This window comes from Typopeltis vanoorti, chromosome 7 (assembly GCF_054136105.1).
Source record: "Typopeltis vanoorti isolate ZY-2024b chromosome 7, IOZ_Tvanoo_1.0, whole genome shotgun sequence".
Lineage (NCBI taxonomy): Eukaryota > Metazoa > Arthropoda > Arachnida > Uropygi > Thelyphonidae > Typopeltis > Typopeltis vanoorti.
This window is the reverse complement of record NC_143555.1, coordinates 61071136-61092288: the sequence shown is the minus strand read 5'-3', so window position 1 is coordinate 61092288 and position 21153 is coordinate 61071136. Positions and strand designations below refer to the sequence as shown.

General features: G+C 35.6%; 1 protein-coding gene across 2 annotated transcripts in view; it reads left to right on the top strand.

The window, feature by feature from the left end:
• The first annotated feature begins 2423 nt into the window (after positions 1-2423).
• The window catches only part of mesh (sushi domain containing 2 mesh), a 373145-nt gene continuing 354415 nt past the window's right edge, over positions 2424-21153 (top strand). For both annotated transcript variants that reach the window (XM_090395295.1, XM_090395296.1), the window contains exon 1: positions 2424-2575. In XM_090395295.1, coding sequence (XP_090251421.1) covers positions 2485-2575 — 91 coding nt within the window. In that variant the 5' untranslated portion in view covers positions 2424-2484. The remainder of the gene's footprint in view (positions 2576-21153) is intronic.

Sequence of the window (21153 nt, the reverse complement as noted above, 5' to 3'; positions counted from 1 at the left end):
GTGTGAAAGAGAGAGAGAGAGAGAATTTTCAACATATACACCTCGTTGAAATCGCAATACCGGAACACACTTGATGTAAAACCAGATCTTCAGAAACAAATATTGCTGTATTTGTTCAGCATCAATTTAATTTGTGCCTTTGATTTATGATATAATATTAATATTATGTTTAAAGATTTTATTACATTCATTGCTTATAATTAGTTGGTTATAGTTTATTAACATTCATTATATTATTTTAAATTAAACGTATTTTCTATACTATTTTTTTTTATTCTTAGGTGATTAGTAATAATCTGATATTATAGGAAATATTGCTTGTACAATATTACATAGTACTGGAAATATTTTATAATAAAATTCAGAACTATAATTCCATTTCAAAGAATATAGGTTGTAGTTTTATCGCAATCCACTATACAGAATGTAGTGGATTGCGATAAAAATATTATGTTGAAAGTGGTTCGCTAATCAGAAAGGTTTGGGAACAGTTCGTCTAGAGCTAGAAAAATTTTTCGTAGTATACGTTTGATTAATTTCCGCTCCATTCTCCCCAAAGTTCAGAATGTACTTGTCTATTTTTTACAAGAGTGTATTCAACGGAAACAATCTCCTTATCTCTGTTTCCGAGGGGCCGCTTGTTTTGTAATGTGTACATTCACCTTGGAAATTGCAATTGCAATAGAATGACGGTGAACTTTGGTACAGTTATCGTAGTTTGGTGCTGTTATCTGCGGAAACTGAAGAGCTTGGTATGTAATGCTATTAAGAAGAACAGTACGTATAATAAAGAACATGAAAGCCCCACCTTTGTACCATATCACTTATTTGCTTTCATCATTGTTCAATATTCACTATTGATCATGGATTTCATTATTTCCTTTAAAGACTGCCTGACTGACGTCAGATATAGAACATGGAAGCAATGTTCGGAGTTATCCATGTCGATATTCAAGTCACTTCGTAAAAGAAACGTTTATTTATTTACTCATTCATTCATTTAAAACACTGGTAAAGGAAAGCAAATTACATTAAACGGTGCGTTAGTTTATGATAACATATACAACCCATATTTATTTACTTGATTCTATATATTATTCCTTCTAGTATAATTTCTCCGGCTTTATAAGAATTACCAGTGAGCATTAAACCCAAAACAATTATTTAGGTTTACAAAACCTTTACTACAGAACTTAGTACGAAGCATTTTGATCATAAGTTCACAAGAAAACCGAACTGCTGCTATTACTATTAACCTACTGAATTTAACCGACCGATATATTAAATTTTATATTATATAAACGGATATTATAATTAATAGTATCTTACGATCGCAACTGAAATTGGAACGCACTCAATCAAACCACTTATTAAATCCATGAAAGAAGTATTTTTGTTCAAAAGTACGACACTACAACATGTTCAGATATTAATATAAATATAAAATTTTGTTATTTTAGTACTAACATTTGCAGAGCGTGTCAAAAAGCAAAGAAACTCAAAATAGAAACAAATTATGTTTCTATTTCTCTCTATTATGATCGAAGAAAAATCTTCCTCTGTGTGTGTGTTCATTCAACTCTACAGTATACTGATCAGAGCAACGCTTGCTAAATCCTGTAAAAATACGTGTAAGGCATGTAAATCCCGTCAGCAGGTGTCTAAAAATGACAACTCTCAAGATCGCACACATATACCAGTGTTGACATAGCTTACGTATGCTGAAATAGTAGGATGGATAAAAAAGTCGCGCTTATGACTTTGCCTTTTCTTGCTAGTATTTGCTAGTATTTCTTGCTTAGTATTTGCAGATTATTTCTACTGTGTGTGTGTGTGTGTGTGTGTGTGTGTCGTACGTAACATGCGAATTATCACACACCGAAATACTTTTTAGCTGTGTTCCTTTTAATAGTATCTTACGATTGCAACTGAAATTGGATCTAATAATAAAACAATAAGTATCACATAAATCAATAAATAAATCAAAGTAATACGTGAAGGTGCCAATTTAAATTAAAATACACGTTCTTGGATTTTCTGTAATATTACATTATCATTCTTGATTAAAATGATACAAAAAATGCAAACCTTATAACTAATCAGATCACAAAACTGACTTAGAAGATTTTTAGAAAAAAAGATATTATTCTAAATTGCAATATCTTGAGAAATGAAGTGGCCCTACATAGATATCTCAGTTATATGTGATGCATTTTTCTCAAACAAAATCTGAAAAAGAGAGAGAAAACATCTCCAATAATCGAATTTTTATTTATTTCCATAAATGAAACAATATCCTTATTTCATCACCTGTTGTTGGATACTCAGATCACCCCTGTGACAAAAGTGGAAAATCGCGGACAAATGATATGACAAACACCTTAGCTGTTATCAGGTGAAGATAAGCCACGCACACACCTGCTTGTGCTAGACTTCTTGAGTTCATTTTAACTTAATGACTTGTGTTCTAGTGGGAAAAGTAAAATGGAGATTACCGTTAAAAGGACATACTTGTTATATTTTGTAGCACTCTTTTTATACACGCATGGACAAAATGTTCCCATACCACCAAAAGGTAAGGCAATGCTTAATATTTCTTTCTGCTAAGGGAGGGTAAAAAACTGACTTTGATCATATCAAATTTGAAGAATTTGATCATATCAAATTCTATGCAGTATGAAGGAAAAAACTATCTCTCTTGAAAACTATCTAAGTAAATATGGATTTCATCATGTGCAGTTGTGTCGCACTGATTTTAATTATTTTAATATATATAGGCTAAATCTTCTGATGCATAAAAATAGGGATATAATCATTTGAACAAAACTAGAAAAGCCGAATAAAACATAAGTCTCCAGATTATTCGAGAACCTTAACCATTTCCCGCACAGTTAGATTTTTTATCGGATTACGGAAGGTGTATGTAAGGTGTCGTATATCAAAAAAGTGACTTCATTGCAAGAATTCAAAATTAAGAAACTGTAGCTGTAATAATTCGGGTTATACCGGAGCGCTCAAGGAAAGGAATGCGTTAGAGATTCGATATACGCAAATCTGTTCAGCCTGCAAGCACCACGGATTATTATTATTATTATTATCCTGGCCATAGCAACTGACAAAAATAGACTTAAGGAATAGAATTCATGAAACTTTTGGTCTCAGATTCCAGCTAAGTTATACTCATTGTGTTCCATTATTTCAAAGATAATTTATAAAATGTTGTAAATTATCTTCGCAATGCTTAGGATGAACTTATGGATTGTAAATAGAGTATCTCTTCAATCTTTCACCCATAGCATTTGTTACTGATACATCCTTATGTTTATCAACGAATATTTTCTTTCAAACTAAAAGCAGTATTTTTGTGAAAATCCTAGATATAAAACTGATATAACAAAAAGCAATAATAAAACCGCAACAGAATTATTTTTATTTCAATGATCAAAAAAGATTCGTTGTGGTGATTTATCATACATTTTAGCATCTGCTGTATTCCAATTCTTGTCATTATTTATTTTTATGTTAAAGTAGTTTGTGACAGGCATAATTAAAGAATCTTGTGCACTAAATTCATTTTGGTATCACTCTACGTAGCAACAGTACAAACTTTATAAAACAAATATGAAAATAATCCTTCCACCATAAAAACGGTGGGTTTTAAAATTAAGACCCTGTTTGCTGTTTCCCTATAAGCATTCCTATTCAATAACTTTTCAATGTCGAATCCATAGTCCTTACAAGCTTGAAAATACAACCAAGAACTCATCACCCAGGAAGCTTCACTATTTCGAAATTAAGATGTGAAGAATTAATGAAGTCTGTCTTTCGTTGAATTACTCCACCTATTCATTATCAATATGAATTTCAGTTGCATATTAAAGGCATGGCACATGATTATGAATACAATTCTGCAATCCTTTGATTAAATTAAGTCCATTAATAATGATTCGACAGAATCATAAATGTTAGTAAAATTTTAAATAAATATTCCATATATTAAATTTCATCAGCCAGAGCAGTAATATTCTGTACAGGAAATGGATAGAAAAACAGTAACAATAGCAGGCGCTTAAGCATTGGTGCGGGATCCATCTAAATTATAAAACATAAGCGATACACGTAGTAAATGTTAAATGTCTATCGCTTCTTTTTGCATAATTCATAATATCCCTTATTAAAATCAAAATATAACAAGCATAATATAGCTTAATAAAAACTTTAACAAGCGATAGAGCATATTAAAAAAATTAGAAAATAAAAAAGTTAACGGGCTTGTCTGACTGTTTATTTGTCTAACTATACACAACTAATTCTAATCTTGTCATTTTATTTTCTTGGAAATGAACAACGATAAATGAATAAAACAAATCTATAAGAAATTATGATTGAATGTATACTGAACGGAATGATGTGCATTTGTTAGGGAGAATAAGATAAGGAGCCTGATTGAAATGGAAATATGTGAGATTACGCAAGTATTAATAAGAACATTAATTTATTAAATAAATATTATATAAAAATGAAACAGTCTTCACAAGTATATTCACTAGGAGAAATACTGTCACTTATCGAATTTCTTCTAGTGCTTGTAAGAGAAACAAATCATCGGCAACGAGCAAACAAATTTCTGTAAATTTAAAGAACTAGTCTTGCAGTAAAGTGGTAGGTCCGGGATGTCCCCCCCCCCCCAAGAAAACAGTGTCCGATAATCTATTGTATAAAAGTCCTTAATTTCTGACATACAGAGAGAGAGAGAGAGAGAGAAGAGGAGAGAGAGAGAGAGAGAGAGGGAGGGAGGGAGGGAGAGAGAGAGAGAGAGAGAGAGAGAGGGAGGGAGAGAGAGAGAGGGGGGGAGGGGGGGGATGGGAGAGAGAGAGAGAGAGAGAGAGAGAGAGAGAGAGAGAGAGAGAAGAGAGAGAGAGAGAGGAGAGAGAGAGAGAGAGAGAGGGAGGGAGGGAGAGAGAGAGAGAGAGAGAGAGAGATGATAATGCTATACACCATGGACAGTTTAAAACAAACATGTATAGTGAACTTCTTAAAAGTGGTTCCTAGCCTTGAGGTCACTGATGATTTACAGACCCACTAGCAAAAATAAGTTAATTAACTATATCTCTGATAAAAATGAAACTGCGTTTAATAGTTGTTGCTAGTGTATAGAGTTTGTAGTGCCTAATATAACTGTATATGATACCAATATCTATTAAATCTAGTTATTGCCGTGTTGTTTTCAGTAGTATACAGTACACTTTTATTATTATCATTATTATTATTATTATCTGAGACCCCCCAGGGAGTCAAAGACTCATCGATGAAGGCTGTAAATTATCCAACCCAACTATCATGCCTTCCCTTAAATTCATTTACACTAGATGCACACGCTACCCCTAATGGCAAATTATTCCACTCACTCACTACTCTCTGAGAGAAAAACCTAGCTCTTACCCCTTTCTTGACTGAGAACAACCTTAACTTCCATGGATGCGCTTGTGTTCTCTCCCCGCCTTCCACAACGAAAAATTTCATCATTTGAAATGCTATAACACCCATTCAAACGTTTACAGACCTCTATCATATCATCCCTCTTTCTCCTGTTAACCAGAGTCTGTAATCCATATACTCGCAATCTGTCCTCGTAATCTAAATCCCATAATCCGGATATTATCTTTGTAACTATTATCAAAAATATAGATTTTTTTGTAATCAGCACAGAGGACTTCAATTTGATGTAGCACATAATGGGAGAGTGTGCTTGTAACTTTGAAACATTGGCATCATTGGTTTGTAGTATAGGTTCTTTGTAATGTGAGTGAGTTCTGCTACGGTTTTCTTTAACATGACTTAATCGAAACATAAATCCCTGCTTCACTCCTTTTAACATATTCTTAAGAAAAATAGTAAACAATGAGCTAAGCATCAAGTATCTATTAAATCTAGTTATTGCCGTGTTGTTTTCAGTAGTATACAGTACACTTTTATTATTATCATTATTATTATTATTATTATCTGAGACCCCCAGGGAGTCAAAGACTCATCGATGAAGGCTGTAAATTATCCAACCCAACTATCATGCCTTCCCTTAAATTCATTTACGGGAAGATGTGTGGGAAGACTGATGTCTACTCAGCAGAGTAGACATCAGGGACTAAAATAGAGTTTTATATGTGAGATCTGTTTCTAGTGGATGCATGATAGCTTACAAAGACCGATTAATCGCCACACACACACACACACACACACACACACACACACACACACACACACACACACACACACACACACACACACACACACACACACACACACCACACACACACACACACACACACACACACACCACACACACACACACACACACACACACACACACACACACACACACACACACACACACACACACACACACACACACACACACACACACACACACACACACACACACACACACACACACACACACACACACACACACACACACACACACACACACACACACACACACACACACACACACACACACACACACACACACACACACACACACACACACACACACACACACACACACACACACACACACACACACACACACACACACAATAAAAGACCGATTAATCGCCACACACACACACACACACACACACACACACACACACACACACACACACACACACACACACACACACACTTCCAGCTTAAAAACTAGCCATTTTTCTGTTCCCTGTGACTTCCCGCCGTCAAACACTTCTGCAAACGCACTGGCAGTCTTGAATAGTCTTATCACTCTTGAGAGGGCTTTCATTAGCAAAAATTGATTCAACAGAGAGAAAGATCAAAGTAATTCACGACCAGGACCTAGACCATAACGTATACCTACAGATAAAAACAACAGCTCCTTAACCTTATGGAGATAACTGCTAAGAAATCGAAAGAAAATATTCAAAAAATGCAATGGCATTATCCTCAACTTCTAAAATACAGACGCGATGCTACACAACGACTTTAACAAGTTCGTATCAGGCGCCGATGCTCCCGACGCACGTCTACATGAAATACGGAACAAACTTTTCCTCCTTGGTTTTAAATTGGCACAGTTCACCAAAATAAAAACAGCCACTGTGAAAGCCAAACTGAAACACTGCATTAAGGATCTTGCTCGGCCGAAGCAGTGAATTGCAAATCTCAGATAACCTTCGAAATCCACTTCACAAATATAGGCGGTCTCATTTCCAACCTCAATAATGCTTATTTCCATCTACAGTCGGCAAAATCTAACCTGCTTTTCCTGAAAGAATCTCAAATTGTAACACTCTCAAGCACTATTCACTTCATCCTTCTCATCACGCATTCTGGATTCATTTCTACTCAAAGGGGACAATTGCGCATATGTTCACTTTGATATAGCAAAGAGTGTTGATATACCAAAACATACCAAAGAGTAGTCGATTTACAATATCCTGATTTTGGTTGCCTTTGCTCTACCCAATTTTGTCTAATTCATTGCTGCCTCTATTGCTCTCCTAATACCACCAGCTATTCCGAGCTTGTTTTGATTTTATTCCTTTACATGTACTTTCTTCATTCTAACTTTCCACAGCGAGGTTATCATTGTGACAGATTTTAATGCGCGCAACATATACTGGCCTCCCTCTTCAGCTGCATAGATTAAGCAGGTGCAGATGCTGAACATATTCTGTTATCACTGATCTTACACAAATCGTTCACATACACACTTGAATACCACATAACTCTAACTACTCTCCAAAGACACAGGACCTCTTCTTACTAGTGATTCTCCTTAGTACACTATGAATGTTGTTTGCCCTGTAGGTAATTCAGACCATGATAGCATTCTAAAGGTGCGAAGTGGGATGATGTTCACAACTTCTATGCCTCATTCCTTTGGTAAGGATATTGTTTCCCGCCTCCCGATAGAAACATACGAGTATATGCTTAGTGTGTCACTAAAATAATCCCCAGTAATATGAAACATTTATTCCCCATTCTACTTTACCTTTACATTTCTATCCCTCTGAACTAAGCACTGGTTTTCCAAAAGGTTGAGCCAAGACCGTACAAGTGAAACATTGCGCGTAAAAACTGCAAGCAAAATATCAAGTCATCGAAAGCAGATTTTGAAAGAGCTATATTAGGAAATCTGCATCGACGTCCAAATCACAGCCATGCCTTTTGGTCTCTTGCCAAAGCTACAATCAGTAACTTCTGTCCAACATTGCTCCTATCGTTGCTTCTGTAATAGATTTCCAGCAGGAAATCCATTACAGAAATCACAAGACAGGCCATATGATGGCCACTTATTATGAAGCACTATCATCAAAGCCTAGGAAATCAAGAGCAGTCACCTGAAATTAGCCATATTTTTCCATGGTATTTACCCAGACATGGTTGACATAGATAAGAGGTCCTCTATTATTCGATATTGGCAATCATTTACTAGTTAAGGAAGCAAATGAAGATCAGTTTTGGCAGTCGCATGCCAGTACTGAAACCATTAATTTTTGCGAAGTTTCTAATTCAGGTTGCCCGTATGTGTAGGACACAAGGAACATTTATAAGGACTTCCCAACTAAGTGTGAGTTAGCTAGACATCATACTGAAGTACTTCTTTCAAAAGAAACAAACCATCAGAAAATACAGGCGTTATAAACAATAGTCAATCGACCTATCATAGCATTAATTCGGTTTATATAAAGAGAGTCTGTCAGAAATGAATACTCTGCCATCACAGACTACTGAGCTTACATGTTAAGGGGAAAGAAGGTGATACATCATATATTTAGCATCTTCGTCATTAATGAAATGGCGGAAAACATTAATTAAAAAGTTAGCGTTATTTTAATTATTCCCAATGCATAGACCAAACATATATCCAACCTATTCCAAAAAGGAGAGATGAAAGTTTACCGTCAAACTAACGACCGACCATTATCACCTCAATCCTTTCCCAAATAATGGAGAAAACCATACATAATCAGCTTCCCCACTATTACCTAATGGCATACCAGATGATCAGCGACACCTACATCGTTTCTGCCAATTTAGATCACAGCTAACCTCTTAGCCTGCATCACCCATCACTAGGCACGTGCTATGGAAAGACGTGAAGAAACGTGCTGTGGCTCTTGACATTTTCAGGGCTTTTGTTCGTGTCGAGGTCCGCTCAGTAAATTGCCATCCTATGGTGTACCCGCCACCTTTATATTTGGTTAGGAGGCTTTTCCTGTGGCTGTTTCTCTCTCTCTCTCTCTCTCTCTCTCTCTCTCTCTGCCGTATCATGTGTTGCGTGCGTCAGGACTCCACATCACTTACCCTTTTTCTTCTATACATAAAAGTACAGAAGAAATAATTTCTTCTGTACTTTTCTAATACCTTCCAATTCTAATACTATTTGTAAGGGATTTAGTTCGGATTTTGGATTCTCGTCGGGGATCAGGGATCACGATGATCACTTTTTTAAAGATCTTTTCAATAGAAATCATATTAGCGAGCATACATAGAACGGCAGTATTTCTCCCTGTGAACCCAGAGAATATAAACAAAGGACAGATATATATATATATAGTGATATTAAAAAGAAACAACTAAAAATGCAAAAATTTCGCTTTTAATAGGGAATAAATATATAACAAAAGAAAGCAAATGATATCCCACAACACAACAGCTATTCTAGAGGGACTTTAGCTTTCCATCAAGATTGTTTTGAAAGTTTTCTACGAAAGAGAAAATTTGATCGTGTAAATCGAGTTTCCTACTCCATAAATGGTCTGAGATTCTGCGAATATATCATAAGTAATTTCGAGAACAGAATTCAATGAACTTCATTTCTTTCAAGGAATACATAAAAGCCGATAGCTACACTGACAACCTGAAAAGAAGGTTATCTAAAGTTGTGCAGCAAAACTATTTCAAGATGATACTGCATCGTTAAAGGGGAATAATAACAAGTATTTTTATACTGACATGTCCTAGGATTAATAACCAGGGGTATACCAGAACGCTGCCACGGTCTGCTAATATACAGAATCTTAATCCTGTTGGCCACTACTATTTGATGAGTACAAAAATAAGGAAGAAACGCTAAGCTCGAAAAGAGAAATGCAGGAAATGACAATACGAGTATTGTACCATGAACTCAGTACATTTCATTTTCAGCAGTGTGATTTTTAGGATGCTACATAAATGCGCTGTACCAGTAAAGGCAAACGCAGTCCAAGGAAATACGGAGTCAACAACGCTTTAGTCTTTTAAAATTGTTGTATTCTTCTCAGATATATGTTATAGTACGTTTGATATTTTCAATGCTGATTATGTAAAACAAAGAGTGTGAAGCATTTGGCTCATGTTGTACTGCTTTGATTTTTGCATTTTCGTGACAGTTATGCAAATGTTTCGGTAGCCAATTTTTAAATTTATTTGTGGAGAAGCTGTTCTTTCAAAAATCATTACCATTAGTTTGCATTTCTTTCATGGAGGAAAGGTATTAAGTAGGAGTTAATAAAATAAAAAAAAACGTTGCAATGCCTCGATATAAGTAAATATTTACCACTCCCCTAATAGGATGGGCATGTTTCGTTCAGAAAAGCCTACGTAGGTTTAGCAACCGCATTACGAAATAATTTGCTAAACTGCATTTTTATTTTCGTGAGAGTATGATCTTGAGTTTATTTCTGATGTCGTGGAAAATAACTCTTCATATTTTCCACGGGGCAAATATGTCATAAGTAATTTCTTATGTCAGGCATAAAGATAGCAGCTGCTCTTCACTTACTGATAGTATACGGATGCGCTGGCATTCATGAAGTGCATGATTACACCATTCTGTAGATTTTATTAACTCTATCTTTTAAAGCACATACTTGAAGAGCTTGAATCATCGCACTGATTCATACTATACGTTTTGCTGCTTGTAGGAGAAAAGAAAGGAAATAAGGCTGTTAAAGTGAATTACGAAATAAACACCCACCTATTTAAAAAAAAACTTCATATTTCGAGGATTTTCTCAGATGCATATGCATTTCGTTTCAGACAGAATGTATGACACAGTTTCTATTTTTTTAAAAAAACGGTTAACTCTAAAGTTTTGGATTTTCTATAATTTCATAATACCTCAGGCAACGACAATGGCTGTGATAAAAATATTAAAATATATTTTAACATGTTTTGTTCTTCGCGTTTTCGAATTTAAGAAAATATAAATCAAATGTTTTTCGTCCGGTGGCGCACCCAAGGAGAGGTCCAAGGGACCCTGGCTCCTCCAAAAGAAAAAGGAAAGAAAACACTAGAAATTTTTTTTAAATCTTTTCCTAACCAAAAATTCATTTATTTATTTGTTTTGCCGTGTTGTGTCTTCTATTATTACTTATGAATTAACGGCCACATAAGGTGGAATTACCCTATAGCTCTCGGGAATCACTGCCGCTGTGAACTCAAGGCGAACGAAGCAATGCTCGGGCGGACCGAGCGCTACTTCGTTTGTCTGAGCCTGGGCCAGAGGAGATCACTGTGTATTCTCAAATCTACTCAACCCTTCCCCCCCCCCACTACCACCAAGATTAAATCATGAGTGCTTGGCCCTTAGTGTGCCACTGTTTTCGTCCAGCGTGAATCTAATTTTATTTTGAACACTGTTCAATTAATATATAACTCTTCATATTCTCCAATACGTAAATTAATATGTAACGCGAATATGAGTTATATTAATGAGTCCCTGACTCCCTGGAGGTCTCTCTTAATAATATGTAAATTAATTTGTAATTCTTCATATTCTCGAACCAAATTAAGTTCGATCTAATATACCTAAATCATCAACTTTAGACAGTCATCAAAATTCTCGTTTGGTAGACAATCCATACAGCGTTATTTTACAGTTTTGCTATATATTATTTCCTTTAATACTAAAATATTTATAAATAATAAATTATGATGTAATTTGTAAATATTATAAAATATGATAGAATAGCTTTGAAACTTAATATCTTTAGTTTCTAATAAGAAACTTAGTTTAATCCTTTATCCAAGTGTAAGCAAACAAAGTTTGCGCCTGAAGTATCTTCAGCACTGAGGTAACTCGTGGTAAAGGTGGACTAAGCTCTAATCACTAGTCTTAGTATCTCCCATAATTAGTATCTTCCAGCGCCTGAAGTATCTTCAGCACTGAGGTAACTCGTGGTAAAGGTGGACTAAGCTCTAATCACTAGTCTTAGTATCTCCCATAATGCAAAGCGCATCTCCTTGCAGACATGTATAATGCTATGCATTAAGGAAAGGGCCACTATCCAGACCGGTTGTGGCCCTTTCAAAAACTTCCAGCGTCTTTCTCTAATCCAGAGTAATTTTATAATAAGGTGAGACACCTTTTGGCAACTCGTATAGGTAAATATGACTTCTCCATTACTTCAACCTTACTATCACCACCTCTGGGTCAGGCTCCGGCTGATGTGCTTTTGTGCAGAAGTGGTACCTTTCCTTGAGGTATGAGAGGCTCTGCTTGGGGTAGGTTTTTGCCTGTCTCTGAGTGGGGCCACCGCTGAGATTCTGGCACTGTCTGGTGGTGAGGTGAGCCTGCCACTGGGTAGAGCCAACGCTGTGAAGTTCTTCGGTGACGGGGTGAGCCTGCCACTGAGTGGAACAATGTTGGATGTTGGAGGAGGGGGGGGCGCCTAATTTTTAGAGAGGTCGTTACTGAAACATACATCAATAAAGGTCGAAACTGGTCTGGGTAGTGGTCCTTCCCTTAATGCATAGCATTATATATATCAGCAAGGAGATGTGCTTTGCATCATGGGCGATACTAAGACAAGTGATGAGAGCTTAGTCCACCTTTATCGCGAGTTGCCTCAGTCCTTAAGATACTTTAGGTGCACTTGGATAAAGGATTAAACTAAATTTATTATAGTCTAACCAAGTGAAAAAACTTCCGTCTTTCTCTAATCCAGAGTAATTTAATAATAAGGTGAGACACCTTTTGGCAACTCGTATAGGTAAATATGACTTCTCCATTACTTCAACCTTAAGTATCACCACCTCTGAGTCTGGGTCCCACTGACGAGATCTCAATAAAGGTCGAAACCGGTTGGAAGCCTAGTGGTGAATGGCAATGCTGTAGCCCATTTAATTTTAACTGAGGCTCTGCTGTTGCTATCACCCAGGTCCTGGAGAGTAATGAATAGGAGTGCTGTAGCCCATAAAGTTAACTGAGGCACGGCTGTTGCTGTTACCCCCAGATGAAATATGAGCGGCTCTGCTCGGTGGTGGGGTACGCCTGCCACGGGATAGAGCCAACACTGAGAGTTCTTCTCGGTGACAGGGTGAGCTTGTTACTGGGGAGAACAACGCTGAGTTTTGATCCTCCTGGTCCTTATTATTGGGTGATCCGGGGGATCCTACGAGTTTTTTGAGAGGTAATCCCGCACTTAAACAGGGAACCAGGTCTGGGTAGTGGCCCTTCCCTTAATGCATAGCATTATACATGTCTGCAAGGAGATGAGCTTTGCATTATGGGAGATACTAAGACAAGTGATGAGAGCTTAGTCCACCTTTACTATGAGTTGCCTCAGTCCTGAAAATGCTTCAGGCGCAAAGTTTGTTTGCATACACTTGGATAAAGGATTAAACTAAATTTATTATAGTGTAACCAAGTGGAAAAAACTTCCAACATCTTTAGTTTCGTTTTTATATCTTAATTATTCTGTCCATAGTAAAATAATGTTGTCTTGTTATGAGCCTTTAAGCTCTTTAGCTGTGGACTTTGCAACCGTCTCCAGGATAAGGTGTTGGCCCTCTGCCTCCGGTGTGTCCTATATCTGTAGATGCCTGTGTTCAAGAGACCGGTTTGCCTGATCTGAGGGATAACAAATAATCCGAATTTCCAGGTGAAATCCCTCCACCTCCGTATGAGACCAGCTAACTCACCTTTAGTCGAAAGAGATCAAATTTCACGCCAAAGACGGGAATCGAACGTCAGTCTTTTCGACCAAAGGGCTTCGTCTATACCGACTGTGATACGGAGGATCGCCTAATAAATTAATCATAAATAAATAATCATCCAGTGATTACAATATACTGAAGTGCCAGATTCTTTATATACTGAGTGCAAATCCATTCTAGTTATGTTATTCTACATCGTTATTTTCTTCGTGACAGTAATCAGTAATAGACCTTTACTAATTAAAAGAAATCATAATACATATCCAGTATCGTTTTTAGCCCAACAGCTAAACAATATCTGCCTCCGAAATATTTGCATTTGATTATAACCATTTTGAATATTTACTATTTTGGTGCAAAAATGCAAAAAAAAAGGTATGCATAAAAGAACCTAAAGAAAAAAAAAAGGTTCTTTTATGCATACCTTTCAATATCTAAGTAATTACCAACATTTTTCCTCTTGATCTGATAGGGGTGTGTGTGTGTGTAATTTTTGGGGTTTATTTAAGGAAATGGATCCGGCCTATAAGCAGCGCATGTGAAGTGAAATCCAGGTCAGTCCTCAACTTGCAAAGGGTTCGGATGATCCCGTCTTAAGTTGGAAATCACAATCACTACTATATATATATATATATTACTTTCATTCCTAACTCAATTGTCTCTTTCTTTTCCAAATGCACGAGAAGAATCACTTTTCTCTCGGTTGACGGCCATTTTTACAAATACATAACCACCGAAAAAGAAAAAAAAAGAAGAAGAAAAGAAAAATACGAAGTCGAAAATAATATAATAAAGTAACACGATCAAGGACAAACATGTTAATCTTATTATATGCTTATTATACTGTATCTGTTTCAGGATATATCAGATGTCAATAATCAAAGGAAATTCTAATTTGGTTAGTATATTTAAATAGCTAAGAATAAACAGCATCTGTATATATTGATATCTTAGTACTGGAATGTGAATGAACCTCTGTAGTGAAAAACATTCACCTTCACCCCCACAATGAAGATATACTGCATTATTGAAAGCCGAACAAAGCAGGGTAGAAATTTTATTATAGCACTAAATATCGCGTGAACGTGTTAATGGTTTATTTTATTTATTTATTTACGACGGGATTACCGTCACAAGTATACAAGGGACCGCAAGTCGCATGCATCTTGAGTCCAGGATTGACTGTATATCTAACATCTTCTCTATGTTTAAAGACAGAGGCCTGCATTTATCTTTGTTTACTGTAAATATGTGGTTTTACGTATTATTATTATATTTGTATTATATTCAAGCAGCTAGTAATAAACAACATCTGTATATATTGATATCTTATTACTGGAATGAGAACGAACCTCTGTAGTGAAAAACATTAATTCCATTTCCCCCCATAACAACATTCCAGATGTACTGCACAGCTGAAAGGCGGAATAAACGGAAAGCAAGATAGAAATTGTCATTATTATTATTATTATTACATAATACCTCCAAGGACTCATCGAGGGAGGGCACTCTATTCTACAGTTCCATCTCCACCACTTAATCCCAATTACACAAAACGCCACTACCACCGTCTACTCCCCCCCCCCCACCAATAGTATTTTTTGTCTATAAATTGGGTGTTCTCACAACCGATTTGTCTGTACACGGAATGGAAAAATCTTAGTTTCCGGGTGAAAAAATTGTTCTTTGTTCATATGATATTCCATGATTTATTAGGCAGCTAATTACACTCTTTTAAACTAAGATATCAGCACGCTAAAAACAATCTTTAAGTTCAACTGGATAACGAATGAATAAATAAAGACAAGATTTGAAAAATCATTACCACAAATTAAAGTAAAATCACTGCTGTATGGTAAAAATAGCACAATCAATGAACAGCAATAAATAAAGCAATAAAATGCAAATTTATTTTTTAAAGAAGAAAAATGTTTTTTAAACACAAAAAACATATTTTTGTTATGTAACATATCTTCAGACGTTTCACTCCGCTTTGTGTCACAAAATCCCCCCCCCCAAAAAAAATAGGAGTTACGTAATTTACAAATATTTCCTAATTGTAACACGCTACATGATGGATCTATATTTCATGATGGATCTAGAGAATATAATCGATTCACTGGATCAACTTTTTAGCCAAGAAAAATTTGTATACTCTGTTCCCATTTCCGATTTTAATTCTACACTGAAATTTTAATTCTACATTGCAATGAAATTTAATTATAGGAGAATCAGCAAGCATTATTAGTCTTCACGAAATTCATAATTTAATGCGAGCAATCTTGAAAGCACTGCGCAGAATGTAAACAGTAAAGTAGTTTGTGGACTGTTAATTAAGAAAGTGATGTTGACATTCTAAATTCAAATTTTAATTTCATTTTTAATTTGTTTTTAAAAAATTGTATGTTGGAGAGACAAAATGATATTTAAGAAAGTAAAGTAATGGTGATATTCTAAATTCAATTTTTAATTTCAACAAGACTTTCTTAAATAACAATTTCAAAACGTATTCACTGTTTACATCATGTGCAGTACTTTCAAGGCTGTTCGAATTAAATTAATTTCGTAAAGGCAATAATATTTCCTATATATATATTATCAAACTCTACGTAAACTGCAACAAGGAATTTGATCCATACTACGAGTATGTATACTTTCAAATTAATGCATAGTAAAGCACACACACAAAAAAATCTTCGAATGTCTTTTATCACCAAAAGCATAGGCAGATCATTTAGCACTAAATAAGTTTATTTGGAAATCAACGAATAACTGGAGAGGGGAGAGGGATCGCTACTTTCCTGTACCAAAAGATCATTTAACCAGGAAACGGCTAAAAATCAAATCTATAACAGTTTTTGTTCTGTGCTAATGCTAAAGGACTGCTCCAGCACCTCATATAACTCCGATTAAAATGCAATGTGTTGTACTGCATATCGCACTTTAACATTATTAATATGTAGAATAATGTGAACAATATTTGAATGATACTAGTGTATACACTGTATGAGAACATGATATTCAATACACGATAAAGGAACAAGCTTAAATACTAATGAAGAACCTCTTTTTTTTCTAATTTGTCTTGAGCATGCATATTTTTTTTATTCCTACCATACCATTTAATCTTATTATTAAATGGTAGCACTGGAAAAGGTGAAACCGAGAAGTACTTTCATTGCTTTATTTATTTCATTCGACCGGGTAATTTTTATAACTAAATAAGAAACTAACAGGAAGGTGACTTGTTGTTAGTGATTTACTTAGGCTATTGCCAGTCCTAAACGATTATCAGTGATTCTAATTACAAAGAGTATTCTTGAGATAACGCAAAACACATTTAGATGAGACGACGCCATAACTCTGCTTACTACATGCGTTTAGTCTCCTGAGCAGCAAACTTACTGCTTTATGCGCTTATCTTTTCAAAGTTCATATTATTTTCAGCCCGTAATGAATATTGCAAAATAAAGAAATAAAACTGCTCCCCCCATCCACCCTACCCCCGAAAAGGCGTTCAAATGAAACAAGATGTTTTCTAAGAAAATTTATTACTTCCTCCTCCTAGGAAGATATTTTTAATTTTTCTCTCTTTCCATTTTCTATGTTATCAATCCAGTGTCATTTTTAATTTATAGGTAAAGCGATTTGTATAGCGATGTTTCCGCCAATTTAATAACCATTCTAGGAAGGTAAGATTCAATCCTAATCGCAATATAGGAACTCATAAAGTTTCATATTTTAAGTGCATGGAATATTTTAAGATTATCGAATAAACAAAAAAATAATAAGAATTTCTTGAACAAAAAAGGTGTAACTGCACTTCCCCTTGTTTATTAGAAGTTATGTTATAACTTCTAATACGCACAGTAACTTCTAATAGGTCACCGGTGCCAAGTATTGACAAAGTTTAATGTAACTTTGAAAGGGAGTCCATAAAGAAAAAATAGTTGATAGCCACTAAATGCAATGGTAAATAATATCACACGTCACCTGAAAACTTATGTCTCTACCATCAAAAATTCTCTGATACTAAGAAGGTTATTAGAAAGATTAAAGATGAATAAATTCAAACAAGGTCAAGTAAACAAAAAATAGCGATAAAGTATAAGTTTTGAGTGGAATACTTATCACTAAGGAAGGACTTGTGGATAAAACATTAAATGAAGAATCACTTATCACATAGTATTCGAAATGCTTTCGATCTTGTTTGGAAGTGGGGGTTCTTTTATATGGAATATTTGTTACATTAAGTTGACAGCTATCATTAAACAGATTTATAGTTGTAACTGAGAAATCAATTGTAGTGAGTGACGTGCATTTCTTTCCATTTCGTTTCTGTTATTAAATTTCGATTTTAATCTCTTCATGTCGGATATATTTTTAATCGAAAGAATCTCATAATCAAACAAAGTTTCGTATCGTAATGCAATCAAGACTTAAAATTCTTCATTTGGATTGGTGAGATATATAATTTTATAAGCCTGTTCTGTATATGGTAGCACGGAAAATCCAGCTGGGACACGATTATTTTGGCATCCTTGTGCTTCCTTTACTCCCCCCCCCTCCTTACACGACAATCTGTGTAGGAATTATCTCCGCTAGCAATTTTACAGGAATATTATTTTTCAACAAAAATGCGCCTAATATTGCCTGGACCGCTTCTTCTTCTTCGAACAATGATGACATTCCCATACTCGACGTCTCTTCAAGATTTCACATTTCCAGAATTGTCGTAAACCTCGTAAGATCATTAAGAAGAAGTAAAAGAAGAAGCCCAGGCAAAATTAGGCGGATATTTGCTGTTAATGGAATTCGTTTATATTCGAAAAGCCATTGCATATAGCCATTGTACATGATCACATATGAAAATGAAAAAGATATAAACGTAAAAATTGCAAAATATTTAAAAATAACAGGTGTAATTAACTCTATATTTAAACCAGACCTAGTTCAAAAACAAACAGACTAAAAGTATACAATACATTATCCCTAACAGTCTTAATGTATGGAAGCGAAATGTGGACAATAAAACAAAAAAGACAAACAAAGATTAACAACAGCAGAAATGAAGTTTATGAGAAAAACTGCAAAGTATACCGTATTTGATCACAAAAGAAATGAAGAAATTATGAAAGAATTAAATCAAGAACCAGTAATAGAAAAAATTAAAAAATATAAACATAAATGGATGGAACACGTTCAAAGAATGAAAACAGAAAGATTACCAAAACAAGCCTTAAAGTACAAGCGAAAAAGTACATTAGGGAAAAGAAACCAGGACGTCCTCTTAAACGATGACTTCTAAGGCCGGAACAGGCCATGCTAGGCTTAAATCCTTGATACGCATGATGATGATGATGATGTTTATATTTGGGGGGGGGGGGGGTTGTATTCTCGCAAAAGGAGTACCCGCGGTGTAGTTCCCAAGAAAGAAGGCGGTGAGAAATAGTTTAACAATATATTACATATCGAATTTAACAAAGATAAATTTAATGGGAAAAGAGGAGTGAAATGCAACTCTATTTGTCAAATCATGATCGAATCGCAACCATAGACTGGTTACATATACAAGAGCTAGGCAAAAGTCATTTTGTGAGAATCAGTTGGATTCCTTTAAAGAAATGAGTTAACGGAGTCACCGAGAGGGCTTTCAGTTTTAGCAAAGCGAATTCTATATTATTCTTTTTCTTGTGGAATTCACAATAAAAAATGATATTTTACCATCGTTTGAAATTTTTATTCCAAATTTAAATCAGTAAAAGTTACAGTAAATATATACACACATTCTTTTTTTTAGCCAGCTAATTGTTAAAAATTCACCAGCATACCCTATTACGGGATAGATAATCATGAAATTCTGTTCCAGTGACCAAAACGTAGAACATTTTCAATCACTTCAGGCCTCCAGTAAGCACGACGATGGTTTCACATTGGGCGATCGTCTATCACAATTCATGTGCTACCAACAAACAAATATCAGCGTGCAGTACATCACCAACAATTACTTTTGTCGTTTCCTATCTTCCCAACAAAAATCTTAAAGGAACCGTGTATTAGTACCGTGTATGGGTTGGGAAAGGAGAAAGAGATGGGCTGGTAAGAGATGAGTCATTTATTAATCTAATTGCCCCCCCCTCTGTATTGAGTCAAGCATTTTGAGGGAGCTTTTAGGAGCGGCACTCTAAATGTCAGAGCAGAATTCGATAGCTGGGAGCATTTGTGATTTGTATAAAGCTGTTTAGAGGTGAAGTAACGTCTTGAGCGACAGAGAAATCCTGATTTTTTGGAAGCTGAGGATGTAATGGCTGTGATGTATTAATTCCAGTGGGGGCCTGATGTCAGTGTAATTCCAAGAAGAGAAATCTAATCTTATCTGGAAATTTGAGTTTATCAAAAATAATACTAAGGGAATATTATTTCTTTTAGTGAGAAATACGACAGAACTGGGTTTTACTAGCATTGAAGTTGACGAGGTTATCTAAGCCCATTGGAGGATGGCCTGGAGGTCGGAGTTAAGGGCAGTGGTAGTTGATGTTCTGTAGGTTGAAATGAATTATGTAGAGTAAGGTTTGTCAAATGAAAGGGAAGGACGCAATGTGCTGTCATCTGCAAAACTGTGTATTGGGTTGGAGGTCAACTGAAGTAGGTCATTGATATACAGAAGGAAGAGGGTTGGTGAGAGAACAGAACCTTCTGGAATCCCAGCATTAGTTGATGAGAGGATAATGAACCGTCTACTATCACATATAGTGTACGTCCAGACCGGAAGCTGGCAATCCAAATGCAGAAGTCCTGAGACAGTCGATAGGAATTTGCTTGGTAAGCTTTTGTGCAAGACCCAGTGAAAAGCTTTAGAAATATCAAGTGCAACAACTTGAGATTCGCCAAATTTCTCCATGTCATTTGTACAGAGAGATGGGTTATATATGTGAGTAGATCTCCTGTTGATTGGCACCGACGAAATCCGTACTGGTGGTCGCTTAATAGCTAGGTGCCTTCAAGGAAGTGTAGGAGTTGAGAATTGATAGTTTTCTCCATCACTTTAGAAAGGACTGAGATGAGTGAGATAGGACGTAGTTAGATTGCAATTATTTGTTGCCCTTCTTAGAAATGAGTTAGGAATGAATATAGGCCATTTTCCAAGCTTTGGGATAGAACACCAGCGGAGCAAGAGAGTATGTACAAGCAGCATAGGATAGGAGCCAG